The 22,253-nt window shown below is 50.3% G+C and overlaps 1 protein-coding gene across 1 annotated transcript in view; it reads left to right on the top strand.

Moving 5' to 3' along the window:
• The first annotated feature begins 945 nt into the window (after positions 1 to 945).
• The window catches only part of SULT2B1 (sulfotransferase family 2B member 1), a 36,868-nt gene continuing 15,560 nt past the window's right edge, over positions 946 to 22,253 (top strand). The window contains exons 1-2 of the mRNA XM_020888149.2: positions 946 to 1,167; positions 20,739 to 20,878. Coding sequence (XP_020743808.2) covers positions 962 to 1,167; positions 20,739 to 20,878 — 346 coding nt within the window. The 5' untranslated portion in view covers positions 946 to 961. The remainder of the gene's footprint in view (positions 1,168 to 20,738; positions 20,879 to 22,253) is intronic.

The raw sequence follows: 22,253 nt of genomic DNA, 5'->3' as shown, positions 1-22,253 counted from the left end.
AAAGGTACTTCTGTAAAAAGAAGTCATTTCTGGTGAGGAGACTGGGCATCTCAGTCAGACACCAAGTCTCTGAGGGGTCAGGAGACCAGTGGGTTTGGGAGGGAGATAGCAGAAGGGGGAATGTGGGCTTTGCAGAGCCTCCTGTGTGTCAGACACTTTAAGAAGCATTTGAGAAATGTCTCATGCGATCCTCACAACAGCCTGATGACGTGGATATCACTTACAGGGCGACGGGGAGTCGGGGCGCGTGGGGATGGGCACTTATGCCCATGGGGCTGATGAGCTGGGAGGTGTTGGAGCTGAGAGTCAGACCAGGAGCTCTGAGCTTCAGCTCCCCCCACCAGCCAGCTCTGGCCGTCATCTGTTGCATCCCAGTATCTGAGTCTCCCACTATCTCCGAGCCTCCGTGTTTCTCGCGTCCCCTCGGCTTCTCCCGCCTCTGTCTCTCTGCGTGTGTCTCTGCCTCTCCCCCGGTCTCTCCGTGTCTCTTGTCGTCTCTGACCCTGTCTCGGTGGCCTCTCTCTCCCGTCGGTGCCCCTGCGGCCCTGGCCCTATCTCAGCCTGGTTGTTTCTATGCGTGCCCCTTGGAGATGTCAGCCCACGAGGGCAGTTTCTGTCTGTCTGGTTCCCAGCAGCATCCCAACCCTTCCAACAGCGCCTGGCAGACAGGAGGCGCTCAATAAATATTTCTTGAATGAATAAAGGCATGAAGGAATGAATGAACTCTCTGAGATGGGGCTAGCTCCTTGATCAGATGAGCGAGCTGAGGTTCCGTAGGGTCACAGGCGCGCCCCGAGGGTCCCGGGGCGTGGTCTGGGACTCCCCCGGACTCTGTCCCCATCCCCTGGCACGGTGCCCAGGAGGTGCCCGTCACCCCTCCTCTCCACCCTCAGAAGGGTGGCTCCCTCCTGGCCTCTCCCCGCTGTTGGAGGCGTGGGTAGCAGCTGGGAGAACCGGCTGGATGCGGCCCCTCCCCTTGGGCGTGGAGGTAGGCACCTGGCGGTCCCCGGGTGGCAGACGCCACCGGTGCACACACCTGGTCCCCGTGCCGTCTGCTCCCAGCGCGTCCTCCTCTCCCCAGCCTCGCCCGCCTGCCATGGGTGAGCCTGCCGAGCCCGGGAACCAGGCCGAGTGGGAACCCTATGAGGAAAACATCTCGGCGATCAGGTGAGGCCCAGACCCGCGGGCAGTGCGCGGGGAGCCCCCTGGAGGAGGTGGCCTGCGGGGAAGAGCCAGGGGCCTCTGCAGAGGAGGCCCAGGGCTCCCGGAGCCTCCGAACCGGCTGGGCTGGGGCTGGCGTGGCCGCCCTGGGGTGCCGGTCCCTCCTGCGAGGGGGTTCGAGGACCCAGGTGGTGCTGAGCCACCTGTTGAGATGCTTGGGGTGTCCTGTCCCTCTCGGGGCCTCAGGTTCCCCGTGTGTCAAATGTAGGACCGGAGGAGAGCAGGGGCTGGGTGCGCCGTCGTTGCCAGGGAAACAGAAGGGCCTGCTGTCCCCGCTTTCCTCCCAGACATCTCCCCCCCAGAAGTCCTTCACGTGGGGGTGCTTTCCCTCCAGGGGGCTCTGCCCTGTTTGGGGGAGGATGGGAGAGCAGGGGTGAGCCGGGCTTGGATACAGATACAGCTGAGTCCCCGAGTCCGAAGCTGTGTCTTGAGGGACTCGGGGGCCCAGGGGAGGGGCCTCTGACTCCTCCTGGGGGTGCTTAGGTCAGAGCTCTCAGCACTTTGGAAGCCTGACTCCTGTGTTCCCAGGCATGACTCAGACACTTTATAGTCCCCCACTTTCCAGGTGGGGAGACTGAGGCTGAGAGGGAAAGTAATGGGACCATGATTATTACACAGCCAGAAGCGGACTGAATACCGTCCATCTAACCCTCTCTTCAAGGGCCTCGTGATACCCCCACAGCTCCATTTCTCAGAGGAGAAAGTGAGGCTCAGAGACGGCAGGCAGCCTGCCCAAGATCACACAGCGAGCTGTTTAGATGATCCCACCCCTCGATATCTTGCACTCTGCCAGGCAAGTCTCTCCTGGCCTCCGGAGCCCCTCCAGCCACCCCTGGCTGTACTGTTTCAGGTTCTTCCCCTCCCCTCCCTCACCCTTGTGCCCCCATTCCCCCCAAACTCCAGAGGCTGGAGTAGTTGAGTCCCGATATCTGTGTGACATGGACAAGCCTCACGACATCTCTGGACCTGTCGGACTGAGAGTGGCCGCCGGGCAGTGTCCAGCTCTGTTTGAGGAAACCTCCAGCATTCTCTCTTCTGCATTCATTTCTCCGGGTCCCCTGGGTTCTGCAGTTTCTCCTTCTTGAGATAAATAGGTTCCGCTTCTGGGTTCTCATGTCTGGAAGACTTTCCTCCCACCAGGCCCTGGCAGCCCCCCTCCACTTTGCTCCCACGCAGCCAGTTGATCATACAATCCTCAGCCTTTTCTCAGTGAGTGAACTTGACCTAGTCATTTGTCCTCTCCCAGCCTCAGTTTCCTCATCTGTGAAATGGGGGTACATAACCCACACCTATGACGCACTTACAGACCTGAATTCTGCAACTCCTTGGGAAGTGGCCTTAGGATTGAAAATCTTCCTTTCCACGAGCTTCTGGAATCCCCCGGACCAGAAGAATGCTTCTCATGAGGGCCCTCACCATCCTTTTTGGACCTCCCGCTGCAGACCCCTCAGACACACGACATCCCCAGCTTGGGTGGGAACTCGGTGGCTCCCCCACAACTACCCGCCTCCCAGGCTGTCTTCTCAGGGTTGGCCCCCGTCAGTCCCCAGGCCAGACACCACGACCCGCATCATCCTTCTTTCCTTCCTCTCCCTCCCACATCCTGTCACTCCCCAGCCCTGCACTCCTGTTCCCTGACTCTCTCCATTTGCATGGCCCAGCTCTGACCTCATCTGCTCCTTGAGCCTCACCCCGGCCTCCCTGCCCCTAGTCTTTCCCAGAGCTGCCCCTCCACTCTCCCCAATCCCAAGGCCCTCCAGGGCCCGGCACCCTGGCCTCTCCAGGTCAGTCCCCACCTTCACTTGCACTCCGTCTACCCCAGCATTTCGAATTCCCTGCGTACACCTCACTCTTCCCTGCCCCAGTGCCTTTGCATATATGGTTTCCTCTGCAGAGATTCCTAGAGGTCTCTACACCTACCCGCTGACCATCGCCCCAGCTCAAGTGCCTTTCTTGAATCCCTAACATCCACAGCAATGGTTTCCAAAAGCTTTATGAGACACAGATTCCTTTGTCCAGGAGAAGTCTTATGTCCAAGCCAAAATATGTAATAGAGATCAAAATGCAGCTGCTCTGGCTTAAAATGGGGGAGTGAGGTTGGGCCCCGCCGCTGCCCATGCTCCTTCTGTGAGAGTGCCTCTCCGCACACACCTCTCCCCCAGCTCCATCCTCCACTTTCCTAGCTGCCTGGGCCTCACCTGACAGCTTCCGCATTCTGTCTGATCCAGATCTCACACCTTCAGGCCTTTGCTCCTGGAATGACCTCACTCCTTCACCTGGCAAAGTCCTTACCCAATATGAGACTCTTGGCCCCCATAGGTAGGTTTCCTGATCATACTTCTGGCTTCAAACACTTGCCATGGTACTCAAAGGTGGACCCGTCCAGAGACAGGGACAGAGTTGGGGCCACCTCTGCCGTCCTCTGCTGGGGCGGGGGGTCCTGAGAAGGCTCTGAGAATGCTGTCAACAAATGAATGGAGGAGAGATGAGGCAAGCTTGGAGCTGGTGCTGGCAGGATGACTCAGGGTTGGAAGACAGGTGGGGGGCGGGGCATGCAGGGGAGGAGACTGGAGAAAGAGGACAGTGGCTATTGGAGGTTGGAAGACATGAATGACTTTCAAGGTCAAGGGCTAGAAGCAACTCCCAGGAACTGACTACAGCCCACTTCCATTTTTAAGCTTCCCACTCTCCCAAGCCAGGAAAGCTATGCCATGTATCATTTTTTGAATACAGGCATAACCATTGACTGGGACTTCCCTGGCGGTTCACTGGTTAAGGTTCCTGGCTTCTAAGTCAAGGGATGTGGGTTCCATCTCTGATTGGGGAACTAAGATTTCACATGCTGAAATCATTTTTGGTCGCACAGTGTGACCAAAAACCCAAACAAACAAACAAAAACACACAGTATTTTTTTTGTAATCTAATTTTTTAAAAAAAGACTGGTAAGGATTTAATTTAGGATGCTTGAAGGGGGAGGCCAACGGTATAGGGAGGAGCCCAGAGGCATACTGCTTGGAATGTTCCAGTGGCTCAGATGATAAAGAGTCCGCCTGCAAGGCAGGAGACCCAGGTTCGATCCCTGGGTCAGGAAGATCCCCTGGAGAAGGAAACGGCAACCCACTCCAGTATTCTTGCCTGGAGAATCCCATGGACAGAGGAGTCTGGTGGGCTATAGTCTGTGGGGTCGCAGAGAGTCAGACATGACTGAGTACCACATACATACACATTACAAATTATGGTTTAGAAATGTTATATGTTTTCCACGGAGACTTGTAGGTATCCAGCGGACTAGAAAGGGCTCATAAGTGCAAAACTAAAATTTTAAGAGGAAGAAGTTAGAAGCAAGAGGTAAGCAAAACCCAGGCAGTTATGCTAAGTTTCAGGAGGCAGAGATGATGCAGAGACAAGCCCAGAGGATGGTAATCCCTAGAGAATCTTTTTAATATCACTTTGTTGAGTATCTTCCACCCATTATGTCATTTAATCCCCAACAACCGGTTGAGATTAAGCCATGTGAATCATTAACTATGATCATTCTATTTAGGTTGAAGGTCACTGAGGCCCAGAGAGGTTGAGTGACTTGTCCAGGGTCACACAGCTGTCAAGCAAGGTGTAGTCAGGACTTGAACCGGGACAGCCTGATTCTGTCACACCCTGGAAGGAGTGGGCAGTTTCAAAGGGAATTTGGGAATAAGCAAGATGAGGAAGCAGGTGGATCCTCGAGTCAGCCCTGCCCAGACGGGAGGCTTAGTAGGTATAGTGTACTCTCTGCTGCGTTTCCTGGAAAATGCTGTGCGCTGGGCTGCACCTTAACCAGCCCTTTCCCAAGGGGGTCAAGGCCGGAAGGCTCCTGGGTGTTTGGACCTGTGCTTGCTGCACCCCTCCCCTCCCCTCCTTCCTCTGATCTTAGAGAACCCCAAGCAAGGTCCTTTCAGATCTCACCCTCTGAGTTCACCAACCCAGGTTTTACAGCCCCGGCTCCTCCTTCCTTGGGGAGGGCCAAGCTACTAGGATGATTTTAGGACTTCACCTCTGCCAGTCACCAAGCTGCTTTTCCTAAGGGGAAGGGGGCCATTAAAACTAAAGGCAATAAACAGGGAAACTTCCCTGGTGGTCCAGTGGTTGAGACTCTGTGCTTCCACTTCAGGGGGCAGGGGTTCGGTCCCTGGTCTCTGGAACTAAGATCCCCCGTGCTGTACAGTGCAGCCCCCCCAAAAAAAACCTTTTTTTAAGGCAGTAAACACATAATCAAACCTTGAACTTGTTGCCTGGGTGGAATTTGGGCAGGCAGAGAGGATGTGGGGTTCTGGACCTCCATGAATAAATCAGATGCCCTGAGAAGAACTAGAGAAAGATGTTCACAGCCCCTTGCTCCTACCTTCCCTTCTCCCCACCACTCACTGCAGAGGACGCAGGCTGGGAGACGGGAGGGAAGGATGTGTTTCGGTCTCCACTTGCTCTCTAGAGGCCAAGAAGGGGGCAGTGGGAGGCGTGCCTGCATCCCACCTGTGGCTGCGGTCCTTTGTAGGGATCAGGAAGTGGGAGCATCCAGGACCCACTTGGAAAGATCAGAGGAGCCCAGTTTGCAGAAGGTAGGCTCTGAGGGAGGCAGAGTGGGCCCTGGTGGACCGTCAGTGGCATCAAACGCCAAGACAAGAAGGGAGACCCTGAGGACTTCCCTGGTGGTCCAGTGACTAAGATTCCCAATGCAGGGGGCCTGGGTTCGATCCCTGATCAGGGAACTCCATCCCACATGCCGCAACTGAGTTTGCATGCTGCAGCTAAAGCTTCTGCGTGCCACAACTAAGACCCAGCACAGCCAAAAAACCCCCACAACAGGCCCTTGTCTCGCTGGGAGGTCTGAATCAAAGGGCCTAATAGAGGTGTGGCCAACTACTCATGGGGGTACCTGGACCAGAGCCCCTGAAGACTCTGCCCTCGCAGACAAGAATGCCTGTGTCAGGAGTCACGCAGCCCGCAGAAAGGCAGTCCTGAGTTCAAATCCGGCCCCTGTCACCCGCCAGATGGAACCCACTGGGCACACAGGATCCTCTTGGGAGTTCCACATCCATGAAATGGGTGATGTCTCGGGACAGGCCAGACTCGCCGTTCTCTGCTGAGTCAGGGATCACGGGGTTTTCCTTCCTCCTTCTTGGATTCCCGTGACCACTTCTGAGCCAGGAGACCGGGTGCCAAAAAGGGTGGGGACGGGGTGAAAGATGGTAATAATTATGACCTTCCCAAGAACTGGCCACGCACCAGGCTTGTGCTCGGAGCTTTGTCTGGGTGAACCTTCCCCATTTTCACAACAGCCCTGTGAGGGTGGTGGTGTCAGGGTTCCCATTTTACAGATGGGAAAACTGAGGCCCCGGAGAGGACTCAGACAATCTGGGATTTGTTCCAGAAATATTGCTCTTTATCTCCATGCTAGAAAAAGAGATCAGAGGGGGGCCTTGAACTAGAGGGAGGGGCTACCCCTCTGTGGCCAGCAACTTAGGAGTGAGGCTGGTCCAACTCAAATAGGGTCAATGAGTCTGTGGTCTGACCACCATCCAGACCAACACTGCCCATAGATACATAACCCAGGCTCCCTTGGTAAACCTTTTCTTAGTCCTACCAAAAAAAAAAAAAAAGTAAAAGAAACAGATGAAATTAACTTTAAGTATGTGTGCTATGTGTCCAGCTGTTTGTGACCCCATGGATTGTAGCCTTTCAGGCTCCTCTATCCGTGGAATTCTCCAGGCAAGACTACTGGAGTGGGTTGCCATGCTTTCCTCCAGGGAATCTTCCCGACCCAGGGATCAAACCTGCATCTCTTATGTCTCCTGCCCTGGCAGGAGGGTTCTTTACCACTAGCACCACCTGGGAAACCCAATTTTAAGTATATATTTTGTTTAACCCAATATACCTGAAATATTAGCCTTTAGGCTAAAGGCACAGCACATGCAGAGTTCCAGTGGTGTAGTGGAGCATGAAGTGTGTAGGGAACAAATTGAACTTGATGTTGGGAGCAGAATAACCCTGGCTGTGCTGGTGTGGGAACCCAGAGAAAGGCGGGCAGCGCAGGTCAACAAGCCCACAAAGAATCTGCTGGGCTTCGAAGGAGAGAGCCAGGGATGCACTACAAAGAACGCTGAGATTTTGAAGAGAGTAATCCACAGATAGAGCTAGATTGTCCTCTGTCACCACCATCAGAGAAATAAATCAGAGTCCTTGAAAAGTATGCATAGATTTTAAATGTGCAAGCAGAGCCAAGTAGAAAAAGAGGAACGAGGAGGAAGAATTGACCTTATCAGATTTCAAAATCTATAGTTACTACAATCCAAAGAGTTTGATGCCCTAGCAATTCCGATGCTACTAAATAAGTAGCCCAAGAGAAATGAGAATGGGGGTGCCACACGAAGGCAAAGGATGGTCCCAGTGGGTTTATGGGCACTAGCCGAAGCTGGAAACAGGCACACTGGTATCCGACTTTGCTTAACATAATACTCTTTGACATGCATCCTTGTATAAACATAAGTGTACATTACATACAGAGTTTGATCCTTTTTATGACTGAGTAGAATTTGATGGTGTGGACAGATTACGGCATGTTGGCTTTTCATATCAGGTGGCCAAAGTATTACAGTTTCAGCTTCAGCATGAGTCCTTCCAATCATTGGAAAAGACCCTGATGCTGGGAAAGACTGAAGGCAAAAGCAGAGGCAGGCAGCAGAGGAAGAGATGATTAGATAACATCACTGACTCCATGGACCTGGATTTGAGCGAACTCCGGGAGACAGTGAAAGACAGGGAAGCCTGGCGCGCTGCAGTCCATGGGTTTGCAAAAAGTTGGACACGACTGAACAACTGCCACAAAAGTGAGATGCCAGAGCACTTTCTATAAGTTGTTGGCTCTAGAAGGTCCAAGACAAGCCGAGTCAATTTATGATGGAAAAATCAGAACACTGATAGCCTCGAGGCGGGGGCTAACTGGGAAGAGGAAATTTTCTGGGGTGATGAACTATTCTGTATCATGATAACGGGACTTTCCTGGTGGTCTAGTGGTTAAGACTGTGCTTTCAATGCAGGGCATGTGGGTTCAATCTCTGGTCAGGGAACTAAGATCCCACATACTATACTACACGGCATGGCCAAAAAAAATTTTTTTAAGTGTATTGTGATAGAGATTTAGACTACTTGGAGGTAGTATGCATTTGTCAAAACTCACTTAAAATGAAGAGGTTTCGAGAAACAAAGTCATTTGTTTCTAAGTAGGGGAATTGCCTCTGACATTTATTTTCCTCTCTATTATTTTTGTATCTTCCAAATGTCCTATATGTTATTTTTCATGAGCAGAAAAATAATGATTCCAAAACTTTAGGTGATAGTAATTTCCATATATCATTAAAATAATTGAAAACATGAAAAAGCAAATTAGGAGTTTTTCTCAACAGGAAAATAATGTCTAAAAGGTGGAAATGGGATGTCTGTCTTGCAGCTATGAAAAATGTTTTTTATTGAATGAAAGATTCTTTAAATTCTATAATTTTCAAAACTTTCACACACAGTTTCATAAAATCTCATAATAACTCTTTTCAGTTTAGTTCAGTCAGTTCAGTTCAATTACTCAGTCATGTCCGACTCCTTGTAATCTCATGAACACACCAGGTCCCCCTGTCCATCACCAACTCCCGGAGTTCACCCAAATCCATGTCCATCGAGTCGGTGATGCCATCCAGCCATTTCATCCTCTGTCATCCCCTTCTCCTCCTGCCCTCAATCTTTCCCAGCATCAGGGTCTTTTCTAATGAGTCAGCTCTTTACATCAGGTGGCCAAAGTATTGGAGTTTCAGCTTCAGCATCAGTCCTTCCAATGAACACCCAGGACTGATCTCCTTTAGGATGGACTGGTTGGATCTCCTTGCAGTCCAAGGGACTCTCAAGAGTCTTCTCCAACACCACAGTTCAAAAGCATCAATTCTTCGGCCCTCAGCTTTCTTCATAGTCCAACTCTCACATCCATACATGACCACTGGAAAAACCATGGCCTTGACTAAACGGACCTTTGTTGGCAAAGTAATGTCTCTGTTTTTTAATATGCTATCTAGGTTGGTCATAACTTTCCTTCCACGGAGTAAGCATCTTTTGATTTCATGGCTGATAACTCTTTTATAATTTTTTTAAAATTTTATTTTATTTTTTATTGAAGTGCAGTTGCTTTGCAGTGTTGTGTTACTTCCTACTGTAAGCAGAGTGAATCAGCCCTATGTGTGCATACACCCCCCCTTCTCTGGATTTCCTTCCCGCTTAGGTCACCACAGAGCACCGAGTGGCGACCCCGGTGCTATGCAGCAGCTTCTCATTAGTTATCTGTTGCATACATAGCAGGGTAGATACGTCACCCTCAACCAATAACCTTTAAAAAAATTCCCTGCCCCAGTGTTGCCCCTCCCTTCTTGCCTCTCCCCACTGCAGACCGATAGCTTGTTATCTGTGCCCATGAGTCTGCTCTTTCTGTTTCACTCACTAATTAGTTGTATTTCTGAGATTCCACATGTAAGTGATATCTACAGTATTTGTCTCTCTCTGTCAGACTCATTCCACTCAACATAATGCTCTCCAGGTCCAGTCATATTGCCATTTTGGCAAAATTTTCTTTCTTTTTTATGGCCTAGTAGTATTCCACATAAAAATACCATATATGTACATTCCATATATAAATACCATATATATATATTCCATATATATATATCACATCTTCTCTATCCATTCATCATATATAAATACCATATATGTATATGCCATATATAAATACCATATATATATTCCATATATATATATATCACATCTTCTCTAGTCATTCATCTGTTGATAGACACTTTATACCTCAGCAATTGTAAATAATGGTCTGGCAGCTGTTTTTAAAAAGGAGAGGGCTACAGATTTGAAAAGACCACCTTAATAAAACGTCAGCCAGATGCAGACTAAGGTGTAAGGTCTGATATCGATATTGTTTAGAAGAAGGACAAAGGGCAGCAGAGAAGAAATCTCAGTGACCACACCGTGAACAGGATGGCATGTACTTCTGTAAGGACAGTTAGGTTTCACATCAAGCTGGTAATATAGGGGTCCCCTGAAGCTGGCATGGCAGCATTGGGGGAGGCCATTAACTTATTAACAAACCCAGAGGATAAATACATATAACTTATTAATAAACCCAGATGATCAATAGATACAGAGATGCGATCTAAAAATTTATTTTCCTAATTAGATTTTCTTTAAAAAAAAAAAAAAGGAAAAAGATGCCTGTGCTATATCCAGGCAGTCTAGGGGACTTAAACTCCCCTTGCCTGCCCCCTGGCCTCTCCCCCGTCCCCACCTACCCATTGAAGTTCATTTCAAGCTCACATTTCACCCCAGACGGGCTCTCCTGGTCACGTGATGCCGGGTCTAGGCTCTGCCATCCTCCACCCCTGACTCCCAAGTCTCTGGAGACATCCAGCTGATCCCACCAGCCATGGGGCAGAGGGCAAGCACCTGGCAGTCACAGCTGCCATGCTCACAATTCAGAATTCAAGATGTGCAGAAAGACATAAAAAGGAAAATTCTAGTTCTCACAGCCACCTCAGACCCATCCCCCAAGTAACTACTTTTAATGCTATACTGCCAGAAGATTTCTAAGTGAGTATCTTGTCTTTACTTATTTATTTGTTATTGTTTATTTTAAAATTTTTATTTATTTATTTATGGCTGCTGGATCCTAGTTCCCCAAAGAGGGATCGAACCCATGACCCCTGCAATGGAAGAGTGGAGTCTTAACCACCGGACCACCCAGAAAGTCCCACTTACTTATTTTTTAAACATAATTAAGACACTTTTATTTCTGGCTCTGCCCCTCGTCTTTTCACTCTCTGCAATATCTCAGACATCTTCCCAAATAAATGCCATCTCCTTACTCCTCCAGCCTTTTATTATGAAAATTTCAAGACTTATAAAAACTTTGAAGGACTCATCCATGGCACACCTGCTCTATATCCACTACCCCTACAATTTGATTATACTTGTTTTCTCATACATCTGTGCATCCTTCTATCCATCCAGCAATTCTTACTGGTGATGCATTTCCAAGGAGTAAACTGCGGACGTGGAAACCCTTCACCTTAAGCATTCCAGGCTGCATATTATAAAATAGACTTCAATACTTGTTTGCGGGCTTTTTGAAAATAGATGATGTTTATATACAGTACACTGCACAAATCTATTAAGGGTGCCATTTTGAGAAATACATGTGTAGCCCAAATCCCTACCAAAACATAAACGCCTCCTTTGCAGTGGCAGGATTCCAACGTTTTCCGGCCAGTGATTTATTCACCCAGTTCTGATGTATTTAACCTGTTCTCTTGTTGTTCAGAGAACAACATGTTTATGCCTCTTATAAACAATATTGCAATTAGTACTTTGGTACCTACAACACCACCTCACTTCCTCAAGGGCACCCATCTCATAAATTTCTGGAAGTCACCTTCGTTTGTGCCTCCAACATATGTAATGGAGTGCCGCCTGCCTGATGCTGGTTCTTGGAGGTGGGACACGGGAGACGCACAATTTCTGTTTCCTTGTAGCTCTACTACTAGACAAAGAAAATAGTAACTAAGTATTAAAAGGGCCGTGAAAGAAGGACACAGGATGCCGCCGGGGTGAAAAAGCACATCAACCAGGTCGGCTTCAGCGGGAGGTGGCTTGCATAAGACAAATGTTGCCAAATGATCTCCCAAAGAGGTTACTCTGATCCCATCTCCCAGGCTGCCTGCCGCAGCCCACAGCAGCAGGGGGGAAGAGCCCGCTTCTCTGAGCTCTGGCCAAGGCGTGAGTCATCCCACAGAGGTGGAGGTGGCCGGAGGAGACGGGGGCGCGTGCCCCAGATGGGCTCCAAGCGGAGGAATTTCGGGAGGGGAAAGAGAACAGTCCAGGCAAAGGAGGGCGGCTGCCACTGCGCAGGGTGTCCTGGGACTGAGGCGCACTGAGGGGCCTTGGCACCGCTCTCCCCAGACAGGCAGGCGAGTTGACCGCAGGCACCCGCTGTGAGTCAGCAGCACCGCGCTGCGGAAAGGCGGAAATACGCTCCTTGCAGCCGCATCGCGTGCTTGGAAGCGCGGGAGTCGGGGGCGGAGGGGGTGGGAGAGTTCTCCTCCCGCCAGCTTCCAGAGTCCCAGTAGCCTGCCCTCTCCCCCTTCCTATGCACCCAGGATTCCCTCTGGTACCCACACACGGCTCTCCCCTCGCCTCCTGCAGGTCTGCTCAAAAATCACCTCCAAGAGAGACACCCCCCCACCCCCACCCCCGGAGCCATCGATCTCAAATTACAAACCCTTCCAACCCTAGATGCCTCCTTCCCCCCAGCAGCTTCATTTTTTCCCCCATCACCATCCCATACACTACATTTAAAACATATTGGGTTCATTTTATTGTTCATTCAAACGTAAATGGCACTAGGGTTTTTGTGTTTTTTTTTTTTTTTTCACTTTTTGTCAGTTGCACTCACTTTTCTATCCCCCCAGCACATACCAGGGACGCATACCTGTGGGCTGAATGAATGAATTTGCCTCATCTCGGGCAAAAGGCCTGAAGCTCCCTACATGGGGAGCGCTCTTTGGAATCAGACTGGGAGGTAGGTCCCTGGGAAAGAGGCCCCTGGGCTCTGCCCGCATCCCTGCCCATTCTTCAAGTGAGACCAGAGAGGGTTTAAGAGTGACTTCAGGTCACACAGCAGATCCAAGGCAGGCCGATAAGGTAGGCAGGAGTTGCGTTGCCGCAAAACCCTGTGTTGCCAGAGGGATGCTGGCCAAGAGGATGTCTTGTTATAATAATGGCTAGTGGGAGTTAAGTATTTATATAATGAGGTGTTGTGTTTTTTTTAAATCAATCAGTAAAATTGATTTTTGTGTGTGGGGGAGTGTATAGCTCTATGAATTTTAACTCATATATGGATTTGTGTAACCATCACCACAATGAGGGTACAAACCCACATCATCACCCCTTTGTAGCGATCCCTCCCTCCCCCATCCCTAGCTGCCCTCTTCCCTTCCACTGCCAAACTCCCACCCCACAGCTACTCATCTATTCCCTGTCCAAATACCTTTGAACAAATATTTATTTGGATTCACTGGGTCTTAGCTGTGGCATGCAGAATCTTCTATTGTCATTGCAGCTTGCAGATTTTCTATTCTTTTTTTTTTTTTAGTTGCAGTATATGGAATCTTTAGTTGCAGGATGTGGGATCTAGTTTCGACCAAGGATCAAACCCAGGCCCCCCTGCACCCGGAGCGCGGAGTATTAGTCACTGGACCACCAGGGAAGTCGCCAGACTTTTGTCCAAAATGACACATTCGTTTCTTGTTGCCACAAACCGAGTATCTTAAAGCAATATGAATTTGTGCTCATCCATTTCTGAAGGTCAGAAGTCTGGGCTAAAATCAGTGTCAGCAGGGGGCGTTCCTCCCTTTCCTTCTGTGCCTTTTCCAGTTCCCAGAGGCAACCTGCCTCTCTTTCCTTGTGGCCCTTCCCTCCATCTTCAAAGCCAGGTGCATAGCCTCCTCCAATCTCTTTCCTCTCTGGACCTCTGCTTCTGTTACTATATCTTCTGTCTCCGATTCTAACCCTCCTGCCTGCCTCTTAGAAGGACCCTTGTAATTCGGGGCACACTAAATTCTCTCCGCATTTCAAAGTCCTTAACCACGGTGGTCCAGTGGTTAAGACTCCACAATGTCAGTGCAGGGGATGCGGGTTTGATCCTTGGTGGGGGAACTAAGATCCCATGTGCCACATGGCCCAGTCAAAAAATTTAAAGCACACACACACACACACACACACACACACACACTTTAAAAATTCTTAACATAATCCCAGCTGCAAAATTCCTTTTGTGGAGCAATGGAACACACTTGCAAGTTCCGGAGACTGGTACATGGACCTCTTTGGGGGCCATCATTCAGCCCAGCACAGGCGTATAGATGGAAATATACAAATCATGACCTCCTTAGACTGGCCTCCTTCACTTAGCCCAATGCCTTTGAGAACCATCTGTGTGTGGTGGGTGTCAAAGGTTTGTTTCTCATCATTGCTGAGTGGTATCTCATGGTGTGCATGTACCACTGTTTATCCACTCATCTGCTGAAGGACATTTGGGTTCTTCCCTGTTTAGGGAGATTATGAATAGGACAGCTATAAACACTCGAGTACTCATGTTGATGTGAACATAAGTTTTTGTTTCTCTTGGGTGAATTCCCAGGAGAGGGAGAAACTCTGCTTTAAAATCTTTGCTTATATTAACGTATTTCATGGAAGTCTATCAACATACAATTATCGTTGCTGTTTAAGTTGCTAAGTCGTGTCTGACTCTTGGCGACCCCACGGGCTGTAGCCCGCCAGGTTCCTCTGCCCACAGAATTCTCCAGGCAAGAATGCTGGAGGGGGTTGCTATGCCCTCCTCCAGGGGATCTTCCCGACCCAGGGATGGAACCCACGTCTCCTGCAGTTCCTGCGTTGGCTGGCAGATTCTTTACCAGTGAGCCACCTGGGAAGCCCTGGTATACAATATAATACTAATAATGGTCACGTACACCTATGAGTTAAATGGTCCTGCGACCAAGGGGAAGGAGGCGGACACAGACTTAGACAGGTTATGTGCGTTGCCCGAGGTCAAATCTGTGTCTTCCTGACCCCCTTCCACCCTCAAGCCTCTGCAGCCTGTGCCCAGGATGAGGACACCTGAATGATGACTGGGGAGGGGTTACCCCCACAGCAAGGGGCGGTGCAGGGTGCAAACTGCAGGGCCACACTGCCTGGATTCAAACCCCAGCTCTGCCCTCTGCAGCTGTGTGATATCAGCCTAGTGACGTTGCCTCTCTGAGCCTCTACTTCCTTATTTGTTAACTCGGGGATAGCAATGTCAGGTGGCCTCCTAGGGTTGTTGAGGGATAAACGAATTAAGGCTCATGATGGAATGAGGAGTGTCAGGTCAGGGAGCATTAGGAGTGCTATTTTTATTTCTTCAACACATATTTACTTATTTGGCTGCACCCAGGTCTTAGTTGCGGCATGTGGGATCTAGTTCCCTGACCAGGGATTGAACCCGGGCCCCCTGCATTGGGAGCACAGTCTTAGCCACTGGACCACCAGGGAAGTCCATGCAACAAAAATATTGATGGATGGCATCCAAGTTCTGATACACTTCCCCTCCACCAGGCTGTGTAGGGCCTTGAGCTCTGGGCCAGTTGGAGATGAACAGGAATGAGAGACTGGAGGCCAAGAGACTGGGGAGGAGGCTGGGCTGAGGATCCGAGGGCAAGGAGGAGAGCTGAGCTGGCCCAGGGCAGTGGGGGCTGAGAGGAAGAGCCAGCGCCTGAGGGGCTGGGAGGTCGGGGGTGCCAGGAAGGAGGGTCACCAGGTTGGGCCATTTGTAGTCTTGTGTCCCGGGGTCTCCCTAGCAGGGCAGGCCAGGCCTTTTCTTTCTTTTTTTTTTTAATTTTTTATTTATTTTATTTAATTTATTTGACTGTGCTGGGTCTTTGTTGTGGCATGGGGGATCTAGTTCCCCGATCAGGGATCGAACCTGGGGCCCCCTGCGTTGGGAGTGTGGAGTCTTAGCCACCGGACCCCCAGGGAAGTCCCAGGCCAGGCCCCTTTGAGGGGGCTAATTATGACCTTGGCCCACTGCCCATCACGTGAGCTGTCTGCTGTGCCTCCTGCTGCAGGCCTCTGCCCCCCAGCCCAGTTGTCACCTTCATTCCTCGGCTCCAGCCGAGCGATCCCTGCGTGCCACCAGGCCCTGGAGCTGACCTGGAAACCAACTGGGCTCAGGTCACCAGGGAGAGGCAAGGTCACCCCGGGGCCAGATTTAATCTACCAGGTGGGGAGAGAAGACGGGGTGCACAGCACCTGTCTGGGATACACAGTAAGATTCAGCCAAGCAGGACTCTAGATCCCGGGCCCTCCACTCCCCCAACCCCAGCCGCGCCACCATGCTCAAGTGCAGGGACCGGCAGGGAGACAGCATTCCTGGTGGGAGGAACGCAGATACAGAGGCCAGAGGCTGGAATAGTGCTCGATGCGTTGGGTGGCTTTGGCGGGAGTGGGGGACGTGAGGAAGGAGGATCCGGAACGGGACTGTCTGCGGGGCTCAAGGTCACATCTCAGCTCTGCTTGGTGCTTGCCAAGTGGCCTTTGTCACATGGTTCCCTCTCCCTCAACCTCCATTTTCTCACCTGTAGCCTCGTGACATACAGGGAGGTCCCAGCTCGCCCCCATCACGCCTCGATTGTTTATTGAATATTGATGCTCAGTCATTTATTGAGTAGCTGGTTGTTCTGGGCTCAAAGGGCGCAGCGGTGAGGTTTGGACACTGTTAACCTGGAATGAGGCCGGGCTTTGGGAATTTCTGACATCTCCCTGGGGGAATCTAAAAATGCTGGGGAACGAGAACCCTGGAGGAACATGAACGGATGTAAGAAGTGCTCTTTACCTTTCCTTAACTTTTTTTCCAGGTGACCCCCTTCATTCACTCACACGTTCACGCATTCATTCATTCATTCATGTATTCATCGCATATTCATTCCTTCATACATTCATTCACCTGCATTCATTCATTCATTCAGTCAGTCAAATACTGGTTAGGCACCAACAATGTCCTAGCACTGTGGATTCCTCCCTGGCTTCCTGGGGTGGGGCTTGGTCCCCCAGTTTGGAGATTGTGCTGAAGGGGATGGTGTGAGTGAAAGTCGCTCAGTCGTGTCTGATTCTTTGTGACCCCATGGACTATACAGCCCATGGAATTCTCCAGGCCAGAATACTGGAGTGGGTAGCCCACTGGAGTGGGATCTTCCCAGCCCAGGGACTGAACCCAGGCCTCCCGCATTGCAGATTCTCTACCAGCTGAGCCACAGTCGGGGACTCCTGCAGGGCACAGGATGTTTTCCCCGTTGACAACTCCATTTTCCTCTTCCATAAGCTGGGGGAGGACATTTCTTCCTTACGGAGCTGTTGGTGAGATCAAAGTCTAAAATAGAACTGAACGCTAAAGGGAGCTTCAGTGTCTTGAGCATCAGTCAGGAGTCAGGGACTTAACATATATTATCCCTTTTAATCTTTAGGTAGGATTAAAACCCCGAGGTTGAGATTACTGTTATCTTCACGTGTCAGATGAGGAAACTGAGGCTCAGAGAGGTGAGATCTGCTGCCCAGGGCCCAGAGAGAACTCAGGGGACCCAGGGGAGCCAAGACCCAGGCACTTAGCAGCTAATCTGCCTAGTGACTGATGACCTCATAGTCCCACCCACTGGGTTAAACCTGCCTGACAACTAGTGACATTACTAATTCCTACCCCTGTGTTCAACCTCTGACATCACTGAACAATAGTTAATTACAACGTGCTGAGGGCCTACTGTGTGCCAAAGGTTGTGCCAAGTAACCTCTCCTCTGGGCTCACACAACTTCTAGTGTTGCCTCTATTACTGGGTATAATAACAACAATAATTTTAGTCCAGATTTATTGAATGCGGACGAGTCAAATTCTATCTTGACTCGACTGCAAGTCAAGTGGTGCATTAAATCCTCCCACTAAAAATTAAGAAACATTTATAAAATTCATACTCCTATGCCAGGCTCAGTTCTAAGCACTTTTTACATGCTCACAACCATCCTATGAGGTAATGTTTACTTATTATCCCCATTTTATGGATGAAAGAACTGAAGCGGAGAGAGGTCAAGTAAGTTACCCACAGCCACACAGCTGGAGGGAGGAAGAATTCAAACTCATGGATTCTGGCTCCAGGGTTTATGCTGTTAACCAAGACACCATGTGACTTCTCCTATCCCCATTTTACAGTTGAGGAAACCAAGCCACAGAGAGATCAAGCACTGGGCCTTACCTCGGCTAGAGAGTGCCAAAGCTCGACTCTGAACCTGAGACGCTCAGCTTCAGAGCCACACTTTAAAAAAATATTTGTTCTTAAATATTTATTTGTTTTGGCTGCATTGGGTCTTACAATGAAGGATCTTTGATCTTCATTGTAGCATGTGGAATCTATAGTTGTGACTTGAGAACTCTTTAGTTGAGTAAGGCATATGGGATCTAGTTCCCTGACCGGGGATTGAAACCAGGCCCCCAGCATTGTAAACTTGGACTCTTAGCCACTGGACCACCAGGGAAGTCCCTCAGAACCACACTCTTATTCACACTTGTCCCACTTTGGATACTAAGAAGCAGGACTTGCAAAGCCCCTGCCACCACCCCTCTAAGGTAACCAGCCCTTCCTTCCCAGTCCCCTCACCAGGGACAAAAGGGGCCTTGGCAAGTAGACCATAGCCCACCTGCCAACTTCCTCCATAGCCTCCTCTGAGCTCCCCACCCCTTGGGACCCTGCCCTTTGGCACCCCTGGCTGGCTGGGCCAAGCTTTACCTCGGCTCCCCAGAACCCTCCTGGGATCCCACGTAGAGGAAACAATACTCTAGCTTTTGTCTTTCTCCTGCAAGCCTGAGCCTGATTCCAAGCCCTGGAGAAATTCCCCATCCCTCAAATCTTGGAAGCTGGTGGAGGCCTTCAGGAAGACCACTGGGAGATCCCTGGGCAAGCTGCAGCCTTCAATGGGCCTCAGTTTTCTCATCTGTCAACTGGGCAGATGAGGAAGAACTAACAGAAAAGGCCTGTGTAAGTCAGCCGGGGTTTCAACCTCACTGGGTCCAATACCCACCTCATCTCCTTTTTATTAAAAGCCATTATTTTAGGGACTTGCCTGGCAGTCCAGTGGTTAAAATCCCATGCCTCCACTGCAAAGAGGCGCAGGTTCCATGCCTGGTCAGGAAACTAAGATCCCACATGCCTCGTGAAGAAAGTGAAAGTGTTAGCTGCTCAGTTGTATCTGAATCTTTGTGACCCCATGAACTGTAGCCCACCAGGCTCCTCTGTCCATGGAATTCTGTCAAGAACAGGTTGCCATCCTCTTCTCCAGGGGTTCTTCCCAACCTAAGGATCAAACCGAAGTCTCCTATGTTGCAGGCAGATTCTTTACTGTCTGAGCCATCAGGGAAACCCATACCAAAAAGTAAAAAACAAAAACCTGAGTCTCCTCCCCTACTCCATACTTCTGATGCCAAGCTCCCTTGGACATGTGATATCATGCTCTGACTTCCATGTCCCTAGCCTTCTTGTCTTTATGCCCAACCAGCGCTGCCAGAAGCAATTCCTGCACCCAACCAGCTCGCCATCCCCGTTAACCATACACAGACGTGCCAGCCAACCTTGTAAATATCCCACAGAAGTCCAGTGAAATCTATCCCCAGCTCAGTTTCACCTTAGTCGGGTCCCCCAGATACCTATCCCTCTCCCACACCACAGACAGGAGACCCCAGGGGAGGCTGCCATAGCAAAGAGTCACGGAATTAAACAGATGGCTCTCAAAGCATCTCACTTTTGGAAATTGTATGTCCATGTATGGCTGTATGAACACACTGCAGTGTTTTGGGGACAGTGGCTTCAGCCAGCGGCTTGAAGTTTAAGACGGTTCCCGCTTCCTGGCTGACTCCACATATGGGTTTCGCAGGTCGGCTCTGTGTCCCAGTGGCCGCGAAGGAATGGGCAGGGCACCTGATTCCTCTGGTCTGTGTTTATAAAATGGAGGTGGTGACTGAGCATCTTCCTTGAGGGTTGGGAGGAAGACTATATGTAAGGAACGCGCTCAGTCCCACTTTGCAGAGGTTAAGTGCTGTGTGTGCTGCTGGCTGTGTGACTTTGGGCAAGTCACTTGACCTCTCTGGGCCTTGATGTCTTCATCCAGAAAATGGGGATACTAACCACTGTCATTTCATATGAATGTTATGAACTGAAGTGAGCATGTTAGTCACTCAGTTGTGTCTGACTCTTTGGGACCCCATGGACTGTAGCCCGCCAACTTCCTCTGTCCATGGAATTCTCCAGGCAAGAATACTGGAGTGGGTTGTCCTTTTCTTCAGGGGATCTTCCTGACTCAGTGATCGAACCCGGGTCTCCTGCATTGCAGGCAGATTCTTTACCCTCTGAGCCATTAGGGAAGCCCAGAATTCTTAGCCGGTGTTAGTAAATCAGCCTTACTTTGCAGATGAGGAAACGAGGTGCAGAGAAAGTCCTGCTAATGAACGGGGTGCCCCTCGCCCATGTCCTTGGTCGCCCTCTGTCCTCTGCCCCAAGATCACTCCTCCACTCTCTGTCGCCATCCGTTCTGGAAGCTTCGCTGTAAAGCTGGACCCATGGGCAGGCTCCTGGGACCTCGAAGGACGCTCCAACGCAGGTCCCCTGGGTCTTCCCTGGCGGTCCAGTGGTTAAGACTTCGTGCTTCCACTGGGAGGCGTGGGTTCTATCACTGGTCGAGAAACTGAGATCCGGCATGACGCGGCACGGCCAAAAAAAAAAATTAATTAAATTAAAAAAGGCCGGGTCTCCCAGGGTGACCTCTGTCCTTGCCTCGTCTCCAGTCCTCACGCTGTCTCCCCTACCTTCCTACAGCCAGAATTTGCCAGGCGAATACTTCAGGTACAAAGGCATCCTCTTCCCCGTGGGCCTCTACTCACCTGAGAGCATCAGCATGGTAGAGAACGCCGAAGTTCAGGACGATGACATCTTCATCGTCACCTACCCCAAGTCAGGTACCTGCCGGGCCGGGCCGGGACGGGGGGCACTAGGGAGAGTGCTGGGTGAGTGTGGGGCCGAGGGTGAGAGGGTCACACCGAGGACAACGGGGAGAAGAACGCGGGAGGGGCGGTGGGGACGGGGACCCGTTTGGTCTGTTCAGAGCCAAGGCTTTGCAATGGCCGGTTCCTCCGCCAGGGGGCACCCGTCCCCGGATCCCTGGGCGCCTCTCTCTCTTCCGGCCCCTAGGCGGGCTCTTTGAGACCTTCCTGGCTAAAACAGCTTCTCCATCCTTGAACTCGCCTCATACTTTTCTTCCCTGCCAGCTGCTGTAGTATATTTTCACTGGTTGATTTAGTCACCGTCTTCCTCACTAGAACCTGGCTCCACGAGGGTTGATATTTTGGTTTGTCTTGATCATGACTGTGTTCTTTTAAAACGGTGTCTGAAACGCCTTCAATAAATATTTGTGAAAGGAAGGGAGGAAGACAGGGAGGAAGGAAAGATCTTAATTTCCTCCATTTGGTTACTGAAATGAATTGTCTGCCATGTGCAGAGACACAGCTCTGAACAAAGATTTTTTTTTTCAAAATATTTTTGAAGAATTTCAAAATATTATATTCACCCTTTTCAACATAGAGTTCTATGAGGATTTTTTGGGTAACGCTTAAAAGAATAATTCACGTACCATACACTTTGTATACTTCCAAATTCAGCCGTTGGAAAGTGTACACAGTTCTATGGTTGTAGTACATTCACAGAGTTGTGCAAACCATCACTGTAGTCAGTTTTAGAACATTTCCATTACTTACAGGGCTTCCCTGGTGGCTCAGATAGTAAAGAATCCGCCTGTGATGCAGGAGACTGGAGTTCAATCACTGGGTCAGGAAGATCCCCTGAAGAAGAGAATGGCTACCCACTCCAGCCTGGAGAATTTCATGGGCAGCGGAGCCTGGCGGGCCACAGTCCATGGGGTTGCAAAGAGTCAGACATGATTGAAGGATTCACACATTCACTTCACTTTCAATAAGAAACCCTGTACCCATTAGCCATCACCTCCCAAGCCCCACACCCTCACCCCCAAGGCTTAGGCACCATTATTCTGCTTTCTTACTCTGATTTTGCCCATTCTGGACATTTCCTGTAAATAGAATAGTACAATAGCTGGTCTTTTGTGTCTGGCTTTTAGCCTACTTTTTAAAAATAATTTTATTTATTTATTTTTTATTTTTGGCTATGCTGAGTCTTCGTGGGTGCATGGGCTTTCTCCCGTTGCAGTGCCCGGGCTTCTCATTACGGTGGCCTCTCTTGCTGTGGAGCCGGGGCTCTGGGTTGCACAGGCTTCCGTCGCTGCGGCACGTGGGCTCAGGAGTTGTGGGTTGCAGGCTCTAG

Source organism: Odocoileus virginianus, chromosome 20 (genome assembly GCF_023699985.2).
Source record: "Odocoileus virginianus isolate 20LAN1187 ecotype Illinois chromosome 20, Ovbor_1.2, whole genome shotgun sequence".
Taxonomy (NCBI): domain Eukaryota; kingdom Metazoa; phylum Chordata; class Mammalia; order Artiodactyla; family Cervidae; genus Odocoileus; species Odocoileus virginianus.
Note: the sequence above shows the minus strand (reverse complement) of the source record. Positions and strands in the feature narration are given on the sequence as shown.